Source organism: Poromitra crassiceps, assembly GCF_964638095.1.
Source record: "Poromitra crassiceps genome assembly, chromosome: 8".
In the NCBI taxonomy this organism is placed as follows: Eukaryota; Metazoa; Chordata; class Actinopteri; order Beryciformes; family Melamphaidae; genus Poromitra; species Poromitra crassiceps.
In genome coordinates, this window is record NC_139629.1 from 26,108,936 (window position 1) to 26,129,549 (window position 20,614).

The 20,614-nt window shown below is 45.9% G+C and overlaps 2 protein-coding genes and 1 pseudogene across 3 annotated transcripts in view; 1 reads left to right on the plus strand and 2 right to left on the minus strand.

The window, feature by feature from the left end:
* Positions 1-6,920: 6,920 nt before the first annotated feature.
* Positions 6,921-9,200, minus strand: LOC310780598 (prominin-1-A-like; the record flags this gene model as incomplete). The annotated part of the gene is made up of 1 exon (XM_083641136.1): positions 6,921-9,200. The coding sequence occupies one exon, from the start codon at positions 9,198-9,200 to the stop codon at positions 6,921-6,923; it is 2,280 nt and encodes a 759-aa protein (XP_083497262.1).
* A 7,255-nt stretch (positions 9,201-16,455) lies between these two features.
* Positions 16,456-16,968, plus strand: LOC310780397 (guided entry of tail-anchored proteins factor 1 pseudogene; annotated as a pseudogene). The gene has a single exon. The product of its transcript is annotated as a guided entry of tail-anchored proteins factor 1 pseudogene (transcript).
* A 1,452-nt stretch (positions 16,969-18,420) lies between these two features.
* The window catches only part of LOC310781048 (uncharacterized protein), a 3,934-nt gene continuing 1,740 nt past the window's right edge, over positions 18,421-20,614 (minus strand). The window contains exons 2-4 of the mRNA XM_083641583.1: positions 20,352-20,543; positions 19,460-19,579; positions 18,421-19,281 (exon numbers count right to left, since the gene is read on the minus strand). Of these exons, the coding sequence (XP_083497709.1) occupies positions 18,817-19,281; positions 19,460-19,579; positions 20,352-20,543 (777 nt within the window). The 3' untranslated portion in view covers positions 18,421-18,816. The remainder of the gene's footprint in view (positions 19,282-19,459; positions 19,580-20,351; positions 20,544-20,614) is intronic.

Here is a 20,614-nt window from a genome sequence, read left to right on the forward strand (position 1 = left end):
TGGCAACCAGGCTGATGTATTACTGTGTCTGTTTCAGACACACACACACACACACACACACACACACACACACACGTGTTAAAACTGTGTGCATATGAGACTTCACACGTGTATGTTTGTGTGTGGATAAGTTTTTGTGGGGATTATTTATGTATGTTTGACAATACACAACTATGTGTGTACAGTACGTGTGTGTGTGTGTGTGTGTGTGTGTGTGTGTGTGTGTGTGTGAGTGTGTGTGTGTGTGTGTGTGTGTGTGTCTGTGTGTGTGTGCGTGTGTGTGTGTGTGCGCGCGCATGCACGAGTGTGCACGAGTGTGTCTGTGCACCTCATTGAATGTTTAATGAGGGAAACAGTGAGTTATAAAGTAGCTGGGGGCAGAGTTTAATGAGTTTCTCATCACAACTTTACACAGTACAAGGTTCATTACTTCAAAAATGGATTCCGTTACAATTGGTATTTAGTTCAAAAATAACAAAACACACAAACAGAATCCACAGTATTTCTCAACTGCAAGATCACACGTGAGTGTCCTGCTTGTCTGCATCCTGAGCTGGGTGGTGCAGACTGAGATGAGTGTCCACATCCTGAGCTGGGTGGTGCAGACTGAGATGAGTGTCTACATCCTGAGCTGGGTGGTGCAGACCGAGAGGGGGTCCTCTCGCCATTCCGAAGTGTCGGCATTCCGATCATTGACTTCTATGCTTTCGGAGAGGCGGCCCTTTTTATCTCCAAAAAAGGTTTCGCCATTGCGAAAGATATTAGGTCCGCCATTCCGACATAGCATCTTGAGTTATTTAGCCTACAGGGGTGGGAGAGGTTAGGTTTAGGGTTAGGTTCTGCAGGAGGTTAGGTTTAGGCATGGGGGGTGGGAGAGGTTAGGTTTAGGGTTAGGGTTAGGGTTCTTTCGCAATGGCGAGACAGATCTCCATTCCGACAATTTCACTGCAGTAGCGCCTCCTCTGCTCGGTCGGGGCGCCTGTTCGGGGCGGAACTGGTGGGAATAGCGTGATCCTCCCACGTGCTACGTCCTGCAGGTGAAGGTCCCCGCTGTCAGGTGAAAAGAAGCAGTTGGCAACTGCGCATGTGTCGGAGGAAGCATGGTGCTAGTCTATGGCTCTCCCCAGATCAGCAGAGGGAGGAGCAGCGACCGGGGCAGCAGGGGGAAATTGGCGAAGTACAATTGGAGAGAAAATCACATATATACACAGGGGTAGGTGATACAGGTTACTGCACATTGGGTGTTCAAGGTTGCAAGGTGTCCAAAATGATCAGAGTGAAGTCAAGTGATTCCAGTGTTTGCAAAAGTGTTCAAGTGAAACATTGTAAGTGCTAATCAGAGTGACGGCCTGTGGGTAGAAACTGTTTTTGTGTCTGTTAGTTTTGGCGTACAGTGCTCTATAGCGCCTGCCAGAGGGGAGGAGTTGGAACAGATCATGACCGGGGTGAGATGGGTCTGCAATGATCTTTCCTGCCCGTTTTTTCATCCGGAGGAGCACAGGTCCTGGATGGAGGACAGTTTGGCACAGATGATTTTCTCTGCAGTCCTGGGAGGAGGGCAGGAGACAGGGCATGTCTGGGAGGAGGGCAGGAGACAGGGTCTGGGAGGAGGGCAGGAGACAGGGCATGTCTGGGAGGAGGGCAGGAGACAGGGTCTGGGAGGAGGGCAGGAGACAGGGCATGTCTGGGAGGAGGGCAGGAGACAGGGTCTGGGAGGAGGGCAGGAGACAGGGCATGTCTGGGAGGAGGGCAGGAGACAGGGCATGTCTGGGAGGAGGGCAGGAGACAGGGCATGTCTGGGAGGAGGGCAGGAGACAGGGTCTGGGAGGAGGGCAGGAGACAGGGCATGTCTGGGAGGAGGGCAGGAGACAGGGCATGTCTGGGAGGAGGGCAGGAGACAGGGCATGTCTGGGAGGAGGGCAGGAGACAGGGCATGTCTGGGAGGAGGGCAGGAGACAGGGCATGTCTGGGAGGAGGGCAGGAGACAGGGCATGTCTGGGAGGAGGGCAGGAGACAGGGTCTGGGAGGAGGGCAGGAGACAGGGCATGTCTGGGAGGAGGGCAGGAGACAGGGCATGTCTGGGGGGAGGGCAGGAGACAGGGCATGTCTGGGAGGAGGGCAGGAGACAGGACATGTCTGGGCATGTCTGGGAGGAGGGCAGGAGACAGGGCATGTCTGGGCATGTCTGGGAGGAGGGCAGGAGACAGGGCATGTCTGGGCATGTCTGGGAGGAGGGCAGGAGACAGGGCATGTCTGGGAGGAGGGCAGGAGACAGGGCATGTCTGGGAGGAGGGCAGGAGACAGGGGGTCCACCCGCTATGCCGACCACCTGCTATGCCGACCACCCGCAATGCCGACCTTAGGTTTAGGCGTGGGGGTGGGAGAGGTTAGGTTTTGGGTTAGGGTCTGGGGGAGGTTAGGTTTAGGCATGGCATGGAGGGAGGTTAGGTTTGGCGTGGGGGCTGGGAGAGGTTAGGTTTTGGGTTAGGGTCTGGGGGAGGTTAGGTTTAGGCATGGGGGGAGGTTAAATTTGGCGTGGGGGCTGGGAGAGGTTAGCTCCACCGACACGCTGCACGCCGCCTCGCTCAGCTGGTTCTGCTTGTGGGCTATCGGCATTGCGACCTGTCGGCACTGCGGCCTGTCGGCACATAGACGCGGCACAAGGAGACAGGGCATGTCTGGCAGGAGGGCAGGAGACAGCGCATGTCTGGGCATGTCTGATGGGAATTACGGCTCTTTGAAGGGAGCCGGATCTTATGGCTCCGTTCCTTTCCGAGAGCCGTTCAAGGTTGGTATAGCTATATAAACAATAGCTGTTTTTCTTTTTTTTTTTAAGGGGGCGGGCACTAGCCTACTGTTTATCTGCGAAATCACTAGGATAATGATATGGTACGATTTGGATCAGATTTGATCTTAGCCCCACCACTGTTTCACTGCAGCAGCATTAAATTACTCATACAGTATTTCCAGACCTAATGTCAATGATCTGCATTGTAAACATGACACAAGGTGACACCATATCCATCTGCTTAGTCAGTGAATTTACTTCTATGAAATGTGTTGTGTAAATAAACTTGGCTTTCCTTGAATGCAATTCATGCAACACTTCGCTGCCCAGGAAGTCGGCAGATGCACTCCGTGGCGTAGCCCGTTTTGATATTAAGCTGAGTCCGCCCACCCAGGTCAGTTACGGCCTGCGCCGGTAGCAATTAACGAGTGCACCTATCCTCCCTGCTCAGCGGGCTAGAAGAGGGAGGGAGGTCTACCCTGTGTGTGTGGTGGGGGAGCAGCAAGCAGTGAAATTCGGGCACAACATTCAAATGAACGGCTCTCAAGTAGGACTCGGTTCCCTTCGTTCATAGCAAAGAGCCGTTCAATAGATTCGGATCGTTCGCGAACGTCACATCACTAGTCCTGACTGTCCGTTGCAGTCTGTGCCTGTTGTGTTTGGTGGCTGAGCCAAACCAGACGCAGATGACGTTGCAGAGGACATGACTGGATGATGGAGGTGTAGAACTGGATCAGCAGCTCCTGAGGCAGTTTGTACTTCCTGCATGAGCTGGCGTATAGGAAGTACAACCTCTGCTTGTGCCTTGTGTAGTTGTAAGGTTCAACTCGTCTCGCCGTGAATCTTTGGTCTAAACTGGGCTTAAGGTTTACACTTACAGTCAGCACTGACTGAAAGGCACTCAAATCTCACTGCACACAGTCGACTTCTGTCTATCAAACAAGCACCAGAACACTGCCAAACATCACATCTGAGACTGTAGGCATCACACCTCAGGGATCAGAGACATGAGGGCCTGCCCTGGATCAGACCCGACCTTCATGATGGTTCTGCCTGGCCCGGGAGGTCTAAGACAAACCACACCATTTGACTTATGAAGCTTGAAAAATCAAAGGAGACGACCTAATTTGTCTGTTTGGAGTGATTTTCAATCTAATACATGCGGAAAAATAAGTCCAAAAAGTATGTTTTCTTTAATTTAATAGTTATAAAATGTGAGGTTAGGGCATGACAATATTTCTTTGCCCCACCCCCCGGCAACAATCTGGGATTCTCATTCGGCCCCCCAGGAAAAATAATTGCCCACCCCTGGCCTGGATCCTTGCAACCTTTGATATTGAGGACAGAACCTCACAGTTATTTGCTATTGAAGGTTGACAGAGTTATTGGGCTAAACAGATACAGATACTTTACTGTACAGATCATTCAAGATTCAAGATTCAAGATTTTTATTGTCACTCCATGGTACAAGTATCACGTGTGAAATTCTTGTGCTGTGGACTCCGTTTACAACATAGTACAAATATAACAGGGCATATGAGTGCAAAAACAACAAGAGACACAACAAGCAATAATGCAGTATAGTGATAAGACAAGTCAGAGACAGTGGCATATTCACTGCACATAGGTGCACATGTCGTGTGCATACTTTAGACGTGCTTAAACATTTTAAATTCGGCGTATTTGACATACAGGTGCAAATAGCATATTCCTTATTAAACATACAATTAAACTCAGCGTTTTAAATTCGGCGTATTTGACATACAGGTGCAAATAGCATATTCCTTATTAAACATACAATTAAACATTAGACATACGTAATGGTAGCAGCTACAGTACGGTACAGTACGGCTACTACACTATTTGTGTATGTTAAGGAGTCTCGTGGCCTGCGGGAAGAAACTGTTCCTCAAGCGATTTGTGCGTGCTTTCGGAACCCTGTATCTTCTCCCTGAGGGTAACAGGGAGAACAGGCTGTTGTGGGGATGGTTTATGTCTTTGATGATCTTCAGGGACCTCCTGAGGCACCGCTGTTTATACAGTTCATGCAGATCTGGCAACTCACATCCTGTTACGTGCTGGGCCGCGCGTCTCACTCTCCGTAGCGCCCTGCGGTCCATGGTGGTACAGTTCCCGTACCAGGTGGTGAAGCCGCCAGTCAGCAGGCTTTCAATGGTGCCTCTGTAGAAGTCCCTGAGGATTTCTTTCCTTAGCCCAAATTTCTTCAGGCGCTTGAGTCCATGGTGTAGCCTACTCGCTCATCCCCATAATTTAGTGTGTAATACATTATCTTTATGACACTAATAAATGTTTTAGACACTAGCTGCAGCCTGGGAACTGCCAAAGCGTTAGGTCACATCATTGCTGTGCGAAGTTGTGTTTGAGTTTCATTAAGTTTCTGAAACTTGGAGAGTAAAGAGTTTGGACCCTCTAATGAATCATGACCAGTAGCCTACTTGGTCGCTACTTATCTACCTGTGGCACTGAACAGTCTTTACTCTGAGGAGTCTGCTGAAGGTTTCTTTTCATCTTTCTACCACAGACCTCTCCTCCTCTGAAAGAAAGCAAGAGCGAATTCGCAATAGCTAAGACTAGTGTCCTCTAGAGAGAGAGTGGCGTCAGCGGAGGACCAAAATGCGAGACTCATTAGCCAATGAACAGCCAGGAATGGGTCTCGCACTACTTTTGCATGCTAAAATAAAGCTGATAATGTACAATTTGATTCAAGGGGGGAAAAACCCTTTCAGAGTACAACACAAACTGTCTATTTTGCTGCAACTCGACAGTGCTGCTTAATCCAGGACCTTACTTCCTGGAACTCTTGAGAGTAAAAGACTGGTCCATTGGAGTGAATGGAGATGTCGGGACTCTTCTATCTACACGGCTCTGGCTAAGACCATTCGTACGCACAGGCATCCACGTGCTCTCTGACACAGAGAACGAGAGACAGAGAGAGAGGGGTGTGCTGCTCCACAGATTCATAAGAACTGGGCAGATAGCAAGACTGACTTGTAAAGATTAAAGACGCCGATAGCGAGTTGATTGAGAGAGTGAATAAAGGTTGTGGCTTCTTCTTCTGGCCATTTATTTCCAGTAGACTGTTGCTGTCTTTTCTGTTGTAGCTCTGTAACATAAATTATATCCAACTGATAAAACCCCTTTGAAATGAATCAACAGGGAGGCGCGCCTCTGTGGGAGCAGAGACGCAGATGTGAAGAGAGATAAAGACAGAGTGAGGGAATGAAACAGCGACAGTGATGAGCAGAGGAGTGTAATTATTACAATATGACCAAAGAATGACCTGTCCTGCTTTGATGAATAGATTATTCGTATTGATTGGGTGAATGTGTGAGTGACCTCATTGATCCGTTTAGCTCTCCACGACCTGGCTGGGGTTCCACGTGGTTTTGGTTTGGTTTCATTGTTTCTACACAGATCAGCCAGCTGGGGAAAGAATTTCAGGATTTGAAAATAGCATCTCATGGACCCTATGCTTCAACTTTAAATCAGATGCACATAGTGAGCATGATGTCACCCATGTTTTTCTGTAGGGCCTTTTTGAGGTTGCTTTAACGATCGCCGCCATGTTAAAAAAAAAAAAAAAAAATCCGGAGCAGCCAAAGTGAGGCAGAGGGTCGTCTTCTGCAGAGAAAATCACCATGAGGACACACATTATAAGAATTTAAATTAGCTACTGAGGACACACATTATAAGAATTTAAATTAGCTACTGAGCACACACATTATAAGAATTTAAATTAGCTACTGAGCACACACATTATAAGAATTTAGATTAGCTATTGGGGCCATGACATCTTGTCTTGACTTCATATTTTTAGCACTAGTGCAGTGCCCGTTCCCCCCATGCTCCAACCCCCCGGAGGCCAGGCTACTAGCCGATTGGAACGCAGCACGTGATGTCGGGACGGGACAGGACGTCTGTCTCTCTGTCTGTCCTTTGCATATCTTGAGAATTGTTCTTTGGATCAACTTCAAACCTGGGGAGTGCACTTAGGGGACCTGACGGAGTGCAGTGCTGAATTTTGTGCAATTCGGACACGCGCATAGTCATAGCGCCACCTACTGGGAACACACAAAAAAAATTATCTTGAGAACCGTTTATCTGATCGACTTCAAACTTGTTCCCGTAATAGTTTGATTGAGAAGATGATGCTGGGGATGAAGAAAATCATACACCAGCCCAGACTGAACCAGAAGGCATTCAGAGACTCCACCACGTGTGAGCAGATGACGATCTTTGCAGAGTCCACAGCTCTCGCCAAGCGCCCACAGCGGCCGAGCTGCTCCCTGATCGCGATCTTGATCCAGTTAGCACACGCTTCGAAGTAAGTCATCTGATGCTCCAAAAACGTTCTGCCTTCTTTCCAGATGATCAGTGTCATGTCTGTTTGGAGGAAGTCTTTTGCTTTGCTCAACACCACCGCCATTGTTGCATTGATATTTCCCGCGGTCAATCGAAGACTGTTTACAGTTGTTTTGAGCTGTGGAGCGATGGTTGTGGTTATGTCGAAGTGGATCTTCCTCAGCTTTGTGGCCTCAGCATTCAGATTCAGATTTCCTCTGCTCATCCTTGTTACGTCATCGAGTTTATCTGCCATTGGAGTGAGATCAATTATGTTGATCTGCTGTATGATGGAATTAACGTCTGCTGGAGAAGGTGAAAAGTTGATGAACTGTTTAACATTGGGGATCCGAATGTTGATGTTTATATTCTTAAAGTTCTGCCAGATCCCCTCTGTGTATTTAGATACACTGAGCAGGTTTTCAATGTCTATGAACTCATGCACTTTTAATGATGACCACAGAAACATGTTTTCCCTACAATCACTGTGAATATTCATGAGATTGAGTTTGGAAAAGTACTGCTGATGCAACGTTTGGTTTAGACCTGGAAGACGAAACTTTGAAATTAGATCTGGGGTATGAATGACGTTATCAATAAACTTTAGCAGGTCTCCGTTGGCCCAGGGCTGACAGACCAGTTTATAAACATTCCCGCCCAACAAGAACAGCACAAGCACCACTAACATAAACAACCAGGAGACCAGGAAGCTGAGGCCTGCACCCATCATGAGGAAGGTGCCTCCACGAGGGCCCAGGAGGAGACCCAGGACATTGCACAGCACCACCAGCAGCACCACGCAGCACAGGGTCACAGACACCTTCCGTCTCATATATTCTGCACTCTTCACCTGTGGAGTGATGGAGGTGATGCTTTCTTGGAGTTTGTCTGACACGCTGGTGAGATCAGAGAGACCTTCGATCATCTGGGAGACCCGCCCTTGTAACTCATTCAGTATCTCCTTCACTTGCTTATCCATACGCTGAACTAAGGGCTTGGCCTCCTTGGTAACTCTATTGGGGATGTCGTCGAATTTACGCTCCACCACCTGGATTTGGGGTTCGAAATTGGTGACTTTGTCCACTACGGACTGCAACTCAACCAGACCGGGGATGTGTGAGAGCTCATTTGGCCATAGATCAGCAACGTTGATGGTCTGCTTATTAATGGCACGGACTTCATCCTGGAGGGCCTGCAGTCGTACCAGTGTTGAGCGCAGCTCTGTCAGGAGATCACCAGTTCTGTTGGTCTCTCGGAACAGAACTTTAAGTGAGTACAGGACTGGATGCAGGGTCTCATTAATGCGTTCCTGGATCGCTGTACCCAGCGTGGGGCCAATTGCATTTAGGTTTTGGATAACCTTATGTGCCGACTGGTTGAACTCATTCACCACACTAATTCCAAAAATGGTAAATCGCTGTTGCACAGCAGTGAGGTAGGTTTGTAGATTGTCTAAATTAATGTTGAGCTCCACTGCACTCTGGTCCACACTCACTCTGAGAGCCTCGTTACTTTTGAACATACAGATGTTTCCTGCAAGTATTATGAGTGTGGTGATGAATGCACAGCAGCGGATGCCGGATCTCTGCTCCTGGTACATCTGCCGACCACAGCCGCGACGGCACACCAGGAAGAAACCAACTATGGGCATCAGAACAATGTACAGGACACCTATGGCTGCGCACACCAAGAAACCGATCTGATAGCGCAGGGCTTCTTTGATGACTGGTGACAGATCCAACTGCACAAGGTCAAATAATCTCATGATTATTAGCCTAACCGCTTCCAGAGGGAAGCGGTTAGGCTGGACCGTGTTGAGGATGGACTGGACCAGGACGGCCATGAAGCCCGCTCCAGTATCCACCGGTGTGTTGTTCTGGTACTGTGGCTGGGGGAGCCTCTGCAAGGCCACAGCTGCTGGACAGGCAGCATGGGGAGGGGAGGACTGGGCCAGGCTGAGCTGCAGGAGCAGCACTACTACCACCGCAGCACTGAACGCTCCAGCGTCACAACGCCACCTCCATCCCTTCAAGCCCTCACATGGCCCCATGCCTGCAGGTGAGACTGGCCGGGGAAAGACATGGCTGGAGAAAAGTGTGTTTAACGAGCAATCACCCAACTTCCTCTGTCTCATCACTGATGACATTTCTCAAGTGAGCATGCTCAGAACGCCTCCCTATTATAGTAGTAAGATTACACGAGTGACATCATCACTGGTGACATCAACAATTGCTCAAGTGACATCACTGGTGACATCCCCAATTCTATACAATAGTGCAGTGGTCCCCAACCACCGGGGCCGCGAGCCCGGTCCACCATGAAAAAGAAATCGTCATGCACATGTTAGCCCCCTATTGTTCGCAAGGACCCATGGCAGTTGTAAACAAATAGCCATGCCTCAACATCAATGGGATATGTCTCTCCTTATATGGTCAATGATGTCACCAGAACGTCAAACAGGAGTCTCCACTGAAGACACGTTGGAAGAGAAGACGCGCTCGTATTATTTTCCCATACGATGAGGTCAATCCACTGAATCCAGACTCAATCTAAACTTAAACCTATAGCGTTACTTAGCCTAGTATGGCTACATGGGCAAAGTGCTGGACTGGATTATAATACAGCATGGAAGTTAATTTGGAGTGGACTGCAGCGATCGCACCGACGGCAGCAGAAACAGTAAGTTCATCTACCCAAATCGCTCCTCATAGCGTTGTGAAATGTCAGGATCTATAAATAGCATGAAATAATTTGCGCGGATTAAAGTTCATGCAAGGAAAATACGTGCTGTGTCAGTATTAAACCGGTCCGCAGTGCAAAAAAGGTTGGGGACCCCTGCACTAGTGGACCTGTGGGAGTTAGACCCCCCTGGGAGTTAGGCCCTCCTGGTCTGGAACATGACATGACTGATGACATCATCACTGATGACATCATCACTGAACTAACCTCAGCCAGGAAGGACGACATCACTGATGACATCATCTCCGTTCTCCCTCACGTCCAGACTGAGACTGAACAGGAGTTGGAAGAGATGACAGCTTCTCACTGGACAGAGACAGCAAGAGGAAGACAGAATAGAGAAGGGTCAAAACAGTTCAACTTAGGACATAACCACGATTCATATTTTTTATGTCTATCATGTTTGATAACATCAGTAGCTTAGCGTTATCTTGTTAGCTAATCTAAAGCTGTCGGCCATTTTGCCCACGTTAATCCCACCACGTGCCCGACGTACAGCCAATCAAATGCCTGCCCGAGCTGAAATTGGAGCCGAACAATTTTTGCACCGACACCGGCACTGGAACACTTCAATGGATTGGAAGTTGCAAACCCTCGTGGATGTTTTGCTTGCACCTGTGTTACTTCCTGCCTTTTAGACACAAAATGGCTCATGTGAAAAAGGTCAATTCACCGTTAGCCTCAGCTCTATGTGAGTCATGTGACGATCAAGCATTTTGGACTTCTGTTGGCGCGACTCTCTCTTCAATGGCTCTGAACAGCCATTTGATTGACAGGTGATGTCTGCGAAATGCATTTCAGAAACACCACATCAATTAGAAACATTCTTAGCAACAAAGATGTCAAAATGAAAAGAATATGACAAATAAATAATTGATATATCCTTCCATCCCTTTTGTTTCCAGGTTGGCACTGGACTGTGGGAGGTGACATGTTGCACCTAAGATGCAGAGATGTAGCTGGCACCACAATAACTTTATTAAGTAAATGTTATACCCAATAAAGAAAGAATTTGACGAGCTGACTCCTGATGGCCCAGCGCAGTAGTGGAGGAGGATCGCGGTGCCAAGTCATGTATTGACATACAGATCTTCAAAAGACATCGAGTCATGCAGAGGCACTCTGTCTACACACACAAACAGGTTGCGGCTCTCTGTCATGTGCAGGGCGCTTTCCAACCAACCAGCTCGGCCTCTTTTGCATACTGCTTAGATGAGTTGACTTAGTGCTTATTTTACTATCTCTGCGCAACTGACGGGAAACTCCTCTTTCCTGTGCCTGGGTGTGTTTAGGATCATATCATTCCCACAACGCTTGTGGCAAAGTGCACTGATGTCAGCAACTGAATTTCTGTTGTGCTGACACAAAGGATATATATCGAGGTATAAAGGAAGAGGTGGAATCACATGACTGCTGCGATTGTGTTTTCTGCAGTCATGGTGGTGGGCTGGTAAAGTGTGGGGCGCACCTGTTGTTTTATTACAACTGGAATAGAAATAGCTGCGCAAGAACTCCTCAAGCAAGATTGTAATGTAGAAATACAGGTGTCTCATCAGCCTAGATCACAAGAGCCGTTTTCACACATGCGTAAAACTCTGATGGTGAAATAAGTTTGCTTGTCACACAATAAATCACACTCGTTTGACTTAAGAGGGCATGTATGTTGTATCCTTCACATTCGCTAAGAGACCGTTCGTTATTTAGGGAAGGGTCCACTGGAGGAAAATAGGGGAGGGTCATTTTGTTTTAAATTTAGGCTGAGGGAGGGTACACTCTTTAATTTGAGTCAAGGGGAGGGGCAGGGCCGGCCCGCCCTATATGCGAACTAAGCGGCTGCCTAGAGCCCCGGGATTTGCCAGGGGCCCCCTCAAATTTTTTTTTTTTTTTTTTTTTTTTTTATAAACATAGGCTATAATATTATAGGCTGTGTGTGGTAGTTAAAACATAGGTTGACGTTTATTTATGTTTGTAGTTTAAACAAAAACATAAATACTGTAGGCTACATACAGTACAACACAAAAGGCTGTTATTTACCTTTTGTCGCCACCTGGTGAGTAAATATATATGTAACTAAAACCATTACAATTGACAACCGGTCCTGCATGTATCTACCGGTCCTTGGCACAAAAAAGGTTGGGAACCCCTGGCCTGGTTTAACTGACCTGGCAACCCCTATGGCTGCTGGGTTCTATACGCTTGCTTGACACTGATAGGGCTACAAACGAGCGTCATCATTGTCACGTTTGTTTGTTTTAAATATTCCTCTAAATATGGCTAAAAGTCCAAAAAACATCAAATTTTCGTTGGCGCTGCCCTGGCGGGCAGCACCGAGAGTCCCCTCCTTACACCACCCCCTACTTAAAAGTACTTCCAGCGCGGATGCCCCCAAACCCCCGCCCCTGGGAGGGGGCCCCTAATCTATATCCTGCTTAGGGCCCCCAGATGGCTAGGGCCGGCCCTGGGGAGGGGTATACAATTTTGATTCGATAAAAATATATAAACTTTTTTTGTGTGTGTAATGTTTGCTTTTCGGACTTCAACAACTACCGAGTTGCTTCATTTACACCCCTCCTGTCCAAACTGTTTGGTATGTCCCGGTGCATTGTTTCTCTTTGGCGGTCCTATCTGTTGATCTTTGTGCTTGGCCTATCCAGACAGTAGGTGTGTACAGTATCTGGCGAATCAGTGGCGCTTTTCTGGTGATAATATGGAAGTACATTTCCAGCGCGAATAACCCACTGTCTGGAACAAAGTCGAGCAAACAAACAGACATGGCATCACAAAATATATATGAGTTGTAACTATGATTCGTGGCTCTTATGACAACGTGTTTGGAAAGAGACCTCTGTGCACAGATGTTTATATAGAATAAATCCTCCTAAATACACTTGAAACGGGTATCTCATTATTGATGCATCGTCAGAGCATTTCAGCAATTTTGCCATCACAGGTTTGTTCTAGAGGTTGGATGTACCTTTGACCACAGCCTGGAGGAGGCCTTTCTAACCAAGATGATGAAATACCAACAGCTAGAACAGACCATTTCACAGCTGGGCTACAGGTGTAAACTTCTAGTTTTCATATTTGGTAGCCTAGGGTCATGTCCATAAGCTGGTTGTGAGAGGCCTTCAGATGGCTGGTCTCCCAAAAGAGAAGGGCCAAGCAGTTAGCGAGATATTGTTCAATATCTACTATTATCGGCAGCCGCTCAATATGGAGGCGGCGCTGCTTTTTGTACTCATGAAGTGGATACTGACCGCTCTCTTGCATTACAGTATAACTGTATATATCAACCTGCCATGTTATTATCATCCTGTGTGTTTCTTATGTGTATGCGTTATTGTGGTTGCCGTCTGGGCACTCTTGTAACTGACTGACTCCCAGCATTTGACTGCACTATTACTGTTTATGTTCTTTGCATACTTGCATTTATGTGGACATAAATAAATATTTCAAATCTGTGAATGCATGTGTGTGTGTTTGTGTGTAGGTGTGTGCGTGTGCGTGAATGGGGTGGGAGTGTGGGTTGTGTCTCATTGCTAATATGATGGTGTTTAAATGAGTCCAGCAGATGTGGGAGAATAGCGTCTCTAAATGCGAGGTGATCTGATGAGATGATAGCCTTCAAGGGCAAACAAACAAAGGGCTCATTTTGTAAGAATGATGCAGCCATCTCTCTGCTGATGGAGAAGCAGCCGACAGTAAACGGACAGAAAATGTAGAAAAAGCAAGGCCTTCGTTAATTATCTGGCATGGTGTCGCGATGATGAGCGGACGGATTTGGCCGGAGTAGAAGCACGTTTTCAACAGGACGACCTGTTGTGATCGTATTCATGGGGCTGGTGCTGTGAGACGGAGGAAACGGTGGAAGGCAGAGAAAAGCACCGATGATTACGGAGAAAGATGTGGAGGGAAGAGAGAAATCCATTGTAAATGTTCTGAAACCTGTTTGGGACCAGGATCAATCAGCTGCCTGGCTGCCTGGCACTGTGAGATAGAGATAGAGAGACAGAGGGAGGAAGGGATGGATAGATTGACAGAAATGGAGAGTGTAATAGCTTCTAAATACGACCACCTGTTGTGAGCTTTTACTGGATTAGCTGGCCTGGTGAGACAGGGAGAGGCAGGGAATCAGACAGTTTGAAGTAGAAAGAGAAAATATAACAGATCTGTCTGAGAGGCCGTTCAGACCTGGTCTTAAACTGGCCAAAGTCGGCTCTTGGGAGATCTGACCTGAGTAAAGTACGTCAGTTCACACCTGGCATCTATATGCAAATAAAGACATCTACATCCAGTGTGTCTTGTGTGCTTCTCTCTTTTTTTTTTTTTTTTTTAATACTTTATTGCAGGTATATCATTGACATTCAACATGTTTTCATTGTTCCATTCATCCTGCGACATTTATAATTTGTATATATTTTGTGTACATCACCAAAAATGTGAAGAAAGAAAGAGAAACTATAAAATAAAAAAAAATAAAAATAAAAAAAAGGGGGAAAATAACATAAAAAAGAAATAAGCATTTAATTACCAACACACACACACACACACACACACACACACACACACACACACACACACACACACACACACACACACACACACACACACACACACACCAAAGTAAATATAGGGGCGGGGGGGAGGGGGGGGGGAACCTGCAGCACTCATTACCCTAATCACCTTTAATCCACACCTGGTCTCCAAGCGCGACCAGCACCCAGAGAAAACCTCTGGATACTGGTCGTGCCCACAGGCCCAGTGCGAACGGGTGGAGGAATCCAGCCGCCTCCAGACCCGAAATGAGCAACGTTTTGTTTTAATTTTCCACTCCTATTTCCAGGGGCCACCCACTCCAGTTTCTTTCAAATTCATCTTCTCTATTCCTCAATTTGTATGTGATTTCTTCCATTTTTTTAATCTCTTCAACTGTTAGTTTTTCCATTTATTAATAGTTGGTGGTTTAGTTTCCAGCCAGTTCCGTGTAATTTGTTTTAGTGCTGCTATATGAATTATTGTATATAGGTACTTATCTCCTTCGATCTCTATCTCTAGTGGTATGATACCTAATATTATTTTGAGTGGTTGTAGCGGCTTCTTTAAGTGGAAGATATCTATGAGCTTTTCCTGAACTGTCCCCCAAAAGGTTCTCAACACTGGGCAGAAATAAAAGATGTGTGCATGATTTGCTTCCTGTTCCGTGCTTCTCTCTTGTTACTGTAGAAAATATGTAGATGTCGAAAATTAAATTTGTTCTTGACCGACAACCGACCCTCATTAGCCAACTATTGATCGGTTAACCGAGAAGATTAAAATGTGCTATTTGACTGTATGTGCCCCATTAAACCATTACAACAAATGCTTTTCTTTTTTCATTATAAGCATTATAAGACAAGCATTATAAGACAAGCATTATAAGACAAGTTGAAACAAAACGCAACATAACAATTATGGTTAAAATGTGCTCTTTTTAATAGTTTTTAAATTGTATTTCACACAGAGCCTCTGAAACACAGTAATGCTGCTGGCCACGGACGTGTGTTGCAAAAAGAGCACTTATCCTTCAGAGGGCAAAAGGGAAGGTGCTTGGACACCACCTGGGGTCTATCTGTAGGTCTGATGTCACACACCATAGGTCTCAAGTTTGAGAAACACAAACACCAACAAAACTATTGAGATGCCATAGAGGCTATAATCTTTTCAACCATAGAGGCTATAATCTTTTCAACCATAGAGGCTATAATCATCTCAACCAGCTTCTCATTTGTTTATGAAGTCACACCGGCTCTCCCCTTTCATCTCAAATCGACTGTATTTCAGAGAATCAAGTATTTCTTGTGAAGACTTATCAGCTGGTTCCTGACTTGCTGTCACTCCCTGCACATCTCTTTCAACAGGGAGCTGGTTTATTCAAGGCAACCCATCTCAGATATAAAAGAGACGTGTGTGTATGTGTGTGTGTGTCTGTCTCTCTCCCTCACAAACACACACAGTCTGGCCGATATCAGTTTTAAAAAGCATTTAAAATAAAATCTCAGCCCTTTTGCCCTCTGAAGGTTAAGTGCCCTTTTTGCAAGACACATCCGTGGCCAACATTACTGTGTTTTTAGAGGGAAAATACAGCACGGCCATTCTTTAAGCAACACTACCATCTGCTGTTGGCATAGGGGAAGCACACCTACTGTCTACTATACTGTATACTGCTGCCCTCACAGTAAATGATGTGGTAGATCATACATAGCCTATGATTATGACAATCATCGAGGGATATCATACCCACTGATGATGTCATCAGTGATGTCACTCGAGCAATTGTGATGTCATCAGTGAAATGATGTCTGAGCATAGGGTTCCTACTAAAATAGTGCACACTGCACACACCTCTGGTGGGCCTGCTTGGATGCACTGGTGCTCTTTGTGGACTGTAAAACAAATTTCTTGACATCATCAGTGATTTATAACCTCACTGATGACATCACAATTCAGTCTATGACATTACTAATGATGTCACATTGTCTATGACATCAATAGTTGGTATAGCATTAGCATCAGTAAGCAAAACAAACATGGCGAGCGGATGCGCTTTGTTCCTTGTGCTGGGCTCGGTCTTTCTGTGCCATCTCATGAAAACACTCCTACCAACCATATCCTGGTTCCTGTCGACGTTGGTTCAGAAGGATGCAGAGCAGGAAAGTGAGATGAGGGCTGAGATCCAGGAGATGAAGAAGGAGCACTCTTCTATTAACATCATGGATGAGTTTGCTAGATATGCCAGACTGGAGCGTAAAATCAACAAGATGGCAGACACTCTGAAAACACATGTGAAGTCGCGAACAGCGCAACAGGCTCAAATGAAATGGGTGGTCAACATTGTGTTTTCCATACTGCAGGCTGCTTCCATGATGATCTTGATGTGGAAGTATTACTCTGATCCAGTGGCTGTGCTCCACAGCAGCTGGGTAGCGCCTGTGGAGCGCCTTGTGGCGTTCCCAACACGAGTGGCAGGCGGAGTGGGAATCACATGCTGGTTGGTGGTCTGCAACAAAGTAGTTACTCTTGGTCTGCATGCGATCAGCTAGGTGTCCCAGTTGTGTTCACAGAAGAATTGTATACTTTGGTTTTCTAATTTATGAACTCTAATGTACTGCGTTACCTTCAAATTTGCAATATCCAGATGCAGAATGAAATATTAAAAATAAATCCCAAAAAAGATTTCATCAATTTGCCTCCAAGTTACCTCCCCAGTACCACTGACCTAAAAAAAATACCTTTCAAACATTACTATGTGTCTCATGTGTGTCTCATGTATATTAAAATATTAAGTGCACACTGATTTTTTTAAAAGTGGTAGACTGAATGAAGTTGGATTGTATTTAGGGCTGCCCATTGAATATATGGCATATTTCCTCTCCGTTGATCATATTTTCAGATCATTAACAGTGACATTTGCAGTTCTGCATGTAAAGATACAAACGGCATGAAAGAACAACCAGCTGTTTATGTTTAGAGCCATGTGTAATAACTAGTTACTAACATCTTTTGTACTGCAGGTCATCCGTCGGTTGGCCTGTTAGTGTTCACCACTTCACTCTCCCCATAGTCTCGCTGGCCAGCCTCCTCTTCCTTCCGTCCGAGGAGTCTGGCGCCGCAGGTCTCCATAACTGGGATAAACCCTCCCATGCTCTACTCTGCTCTCCCCTTGGAGGCGTCGGTTTCAGACGCTGCCGGATTTCCGCTCCCCGCTTAAGAAGCTCTGTCATTGGCTCCGACCATGTCAGAGTGGCTTCCGCTCCCTCCTCCCTGTGTGCTGTAAACAGTCCCCTGCCGCCTCAGGGAAAACAACGCTAACTAGCTAGCAAGCTAACGGCAGAAACCTACACGCTAGCTCGTTGCTACACGCTGAAAACGGCAAGTTGGATTGTTTGAAACTATTTTCCAAGGACACTGCCGCTAAGCGCCGCCCATCGCAATCCCACTATGGAGACCTGCGGTGCCAGACTCCTCGGACGGAAGGGAGAGGAGGCTGGCCAGCGAGACTATCTCTCCCCATGACTAATTTGGTATACAGATAGTGACTTGTGTCCAGGGTCACTGCCATCAGTGCCATGAAATAAAACGTATGCAGACCCAGGAAATGTAGGTCTCAGACGACATTTTGAGACAACATAGCAGGAGGAGGAAAACATGAAGGTTTGAGTGTTACAACATTATTCTTATTTTGATGTAAAAGTCTCTGAGTCAGATAGATACTTTATTGATCCTTTGCAGGAAATTACTTTGTCACATGATGCAGCTACATTCAACAGTCAAGACAACCAACTGGAGACAAAACTGACACTGAACATGGAACTAGCCACAAAGATACTAAAATATTAGCATCAGAAATGTGACATCATCAATGATTACATCAATTCTGACTTTAATCTCAGAATTCTGACTTTATTATCTCTCGCTCTGGGATTAGAATTCAATTCTGACCTTTTTGCCAGGCAGCTGAAGCTGACTGACAACCCTCAAAATGCTTGAGTGTCATCACTGATGACATCATACACTGATGACATCACAATTGCTCGACCGACACACAACCCTGAGGGCAAACATCATTGGCCGGCAGCCAGATGACCTTGACAGCTCTGGGCCCCGGTGCATTGCAACACCGATCCTTACGCCAGTGCTTCCTGTCATTTTGTCACATGGGTTTTGCCAATGGTTTTCCACGGACACGCCTACATGGGAGACTTTCGGCAGGTTTGAGTCAATGGTTGACCACGCCCATTTAAGAGACTTGCTGCTACCATTTGTTAGAATTGGCGGAGCCTGCGGTGACCCATCTATAGTAATATAATATCTATGATTCAACTGAACCAAACGAAGTAGGTGTGAAAACGCCCTTAGTCCATTTTTGTGTTTTTCACCATTTTGGGGCTTCAGGATTTTGTTTTGTGCAACCAGCTCCTGGACTTTGGGGTCAAGTGTGCTCGGATCCGGGCCCTGGTCTCTATTGGGAAAATGTCCTTAAACTTCAAATATTCTGAATGCCATTGGTTCACCTCTAGCATTCCCCTCCCTTCAGGTGATGAAGTCCATGTACCAGAATGTCCTGCAAGGCACTCCCACTTTACCTTGACCTGGGTCCCAGAGTGAAGAACAGTCTTGGATGAAATGGGCTTGCCGCACATCTGACAGAATTTGAACAGGGACATCAGGCTGGACTCGTAGACAATAAACTTCTTCTCATGCCAGTCTTCGCCACTTTCCTCTTCACCACTTCCCTCTTCTTCTTCTGCTGATGATGTGTAGGACATAGTGGTATCTGCCTGGGAACTTTCGTCTTCAATTTTGACTTCAATGAAACTACCGCCAAGTCCCAAAGGTGTACCTGGGCATGATGTCTATGAGTGAGTGAGTGAGAGAGAGAGAGAGAGGGAGATTTATTTTTTAATTGTAAAATGGCCATTATATTCATATTATTCCTTACACTACTACCATTGTGAGTATAACTGGCATATTGTATAACATCTTGGAAAAATATTATATTTTGTCAATTTGTATTTGTATACTAGTACTTACAGATTGTCCTTGATCAGTTGGAAGGATCTTCACTGCTGGTGCTGTAGAAGGCCCCACTGTGTGCGTCCTCAGTGTGGAGGATGCAGAGGATGGAGGTAATGTGTCAGGTCCACCAGTGTTCTGTTCAAACAAATACCATAGAGTGTCATGTTTGCTATACAATATTTCAATATATGCCCAATTCAGCATATTAGGGGTGTCAACAATAATCGATTATAAGATGCATCGCGATGCGGACGTGCACGATTCTGCATCGATTCACAAATGTCAAAAATCGATTATTATTATTCTCTTTTTTTTTTATAATCAAATAAAATATAATGTAAGTACATGCAGTTGTTTATTTTAATTATGGATCATAATACAATGCAATTCCAAATGCACTTTTATTTTAAAAGTAGCCACACAGTGAGAAAAAATAAATCAAAAAAGTGATGCATCGATTTAAGATGCATCGAGATGCATCGATAATCGAATCGTGAGGCCAGTGAAGATTCACAGCCCTAACATATATATATATATACTGTATATATATACATATAATCCACGTGCGTGAATAAAATGTCAATTCTAGATGTAAGTCACCCGTTATCCCGCAGTCTTCTTCCATTAAAAATTGCATGGTTTTTGAACCGTTTGGTTACCGATTCGTTTAATCTGTTTCCACTACACTTACTTATAGCATTTTCCTTTTATCGATGGACCAACTTTTCCACCTACCTCAAGACTGAAAACGGGGATTTTGCAGCGTTTCCACTCAGGTTTTTTTTATGCGCAAATTGAAAATGCGCATCTTCTTTTTTTTCCGTTTCTTTGAAGCATGATGGTTATATGACAGTTTCCCATTTCAAATGTGCATTAAACAGGTGGATGGAAACCCACCTATACATACCTCTCTGCTTGTTTGTGTGGCTTGTGGAGGTGGTGGTGGGGTGACAGGAGGTGGTGGTGGGGTGACAGGAGGTGGTGGTGGGGTGACAGACGGGCCTGATTCCTCATCATCCGTCGTGCACACTGTCCATTCTATCTCTGCAGCTGACGTAGAGGTTGTAGTTGAAGGTGGCGCACGACATGCCGCTGGATTCTGAAATGTCACAATAAAACAGTTAGTGTAACTAACTGTGGCGTTTCTCATAACGCCAATTGCGCCATAAG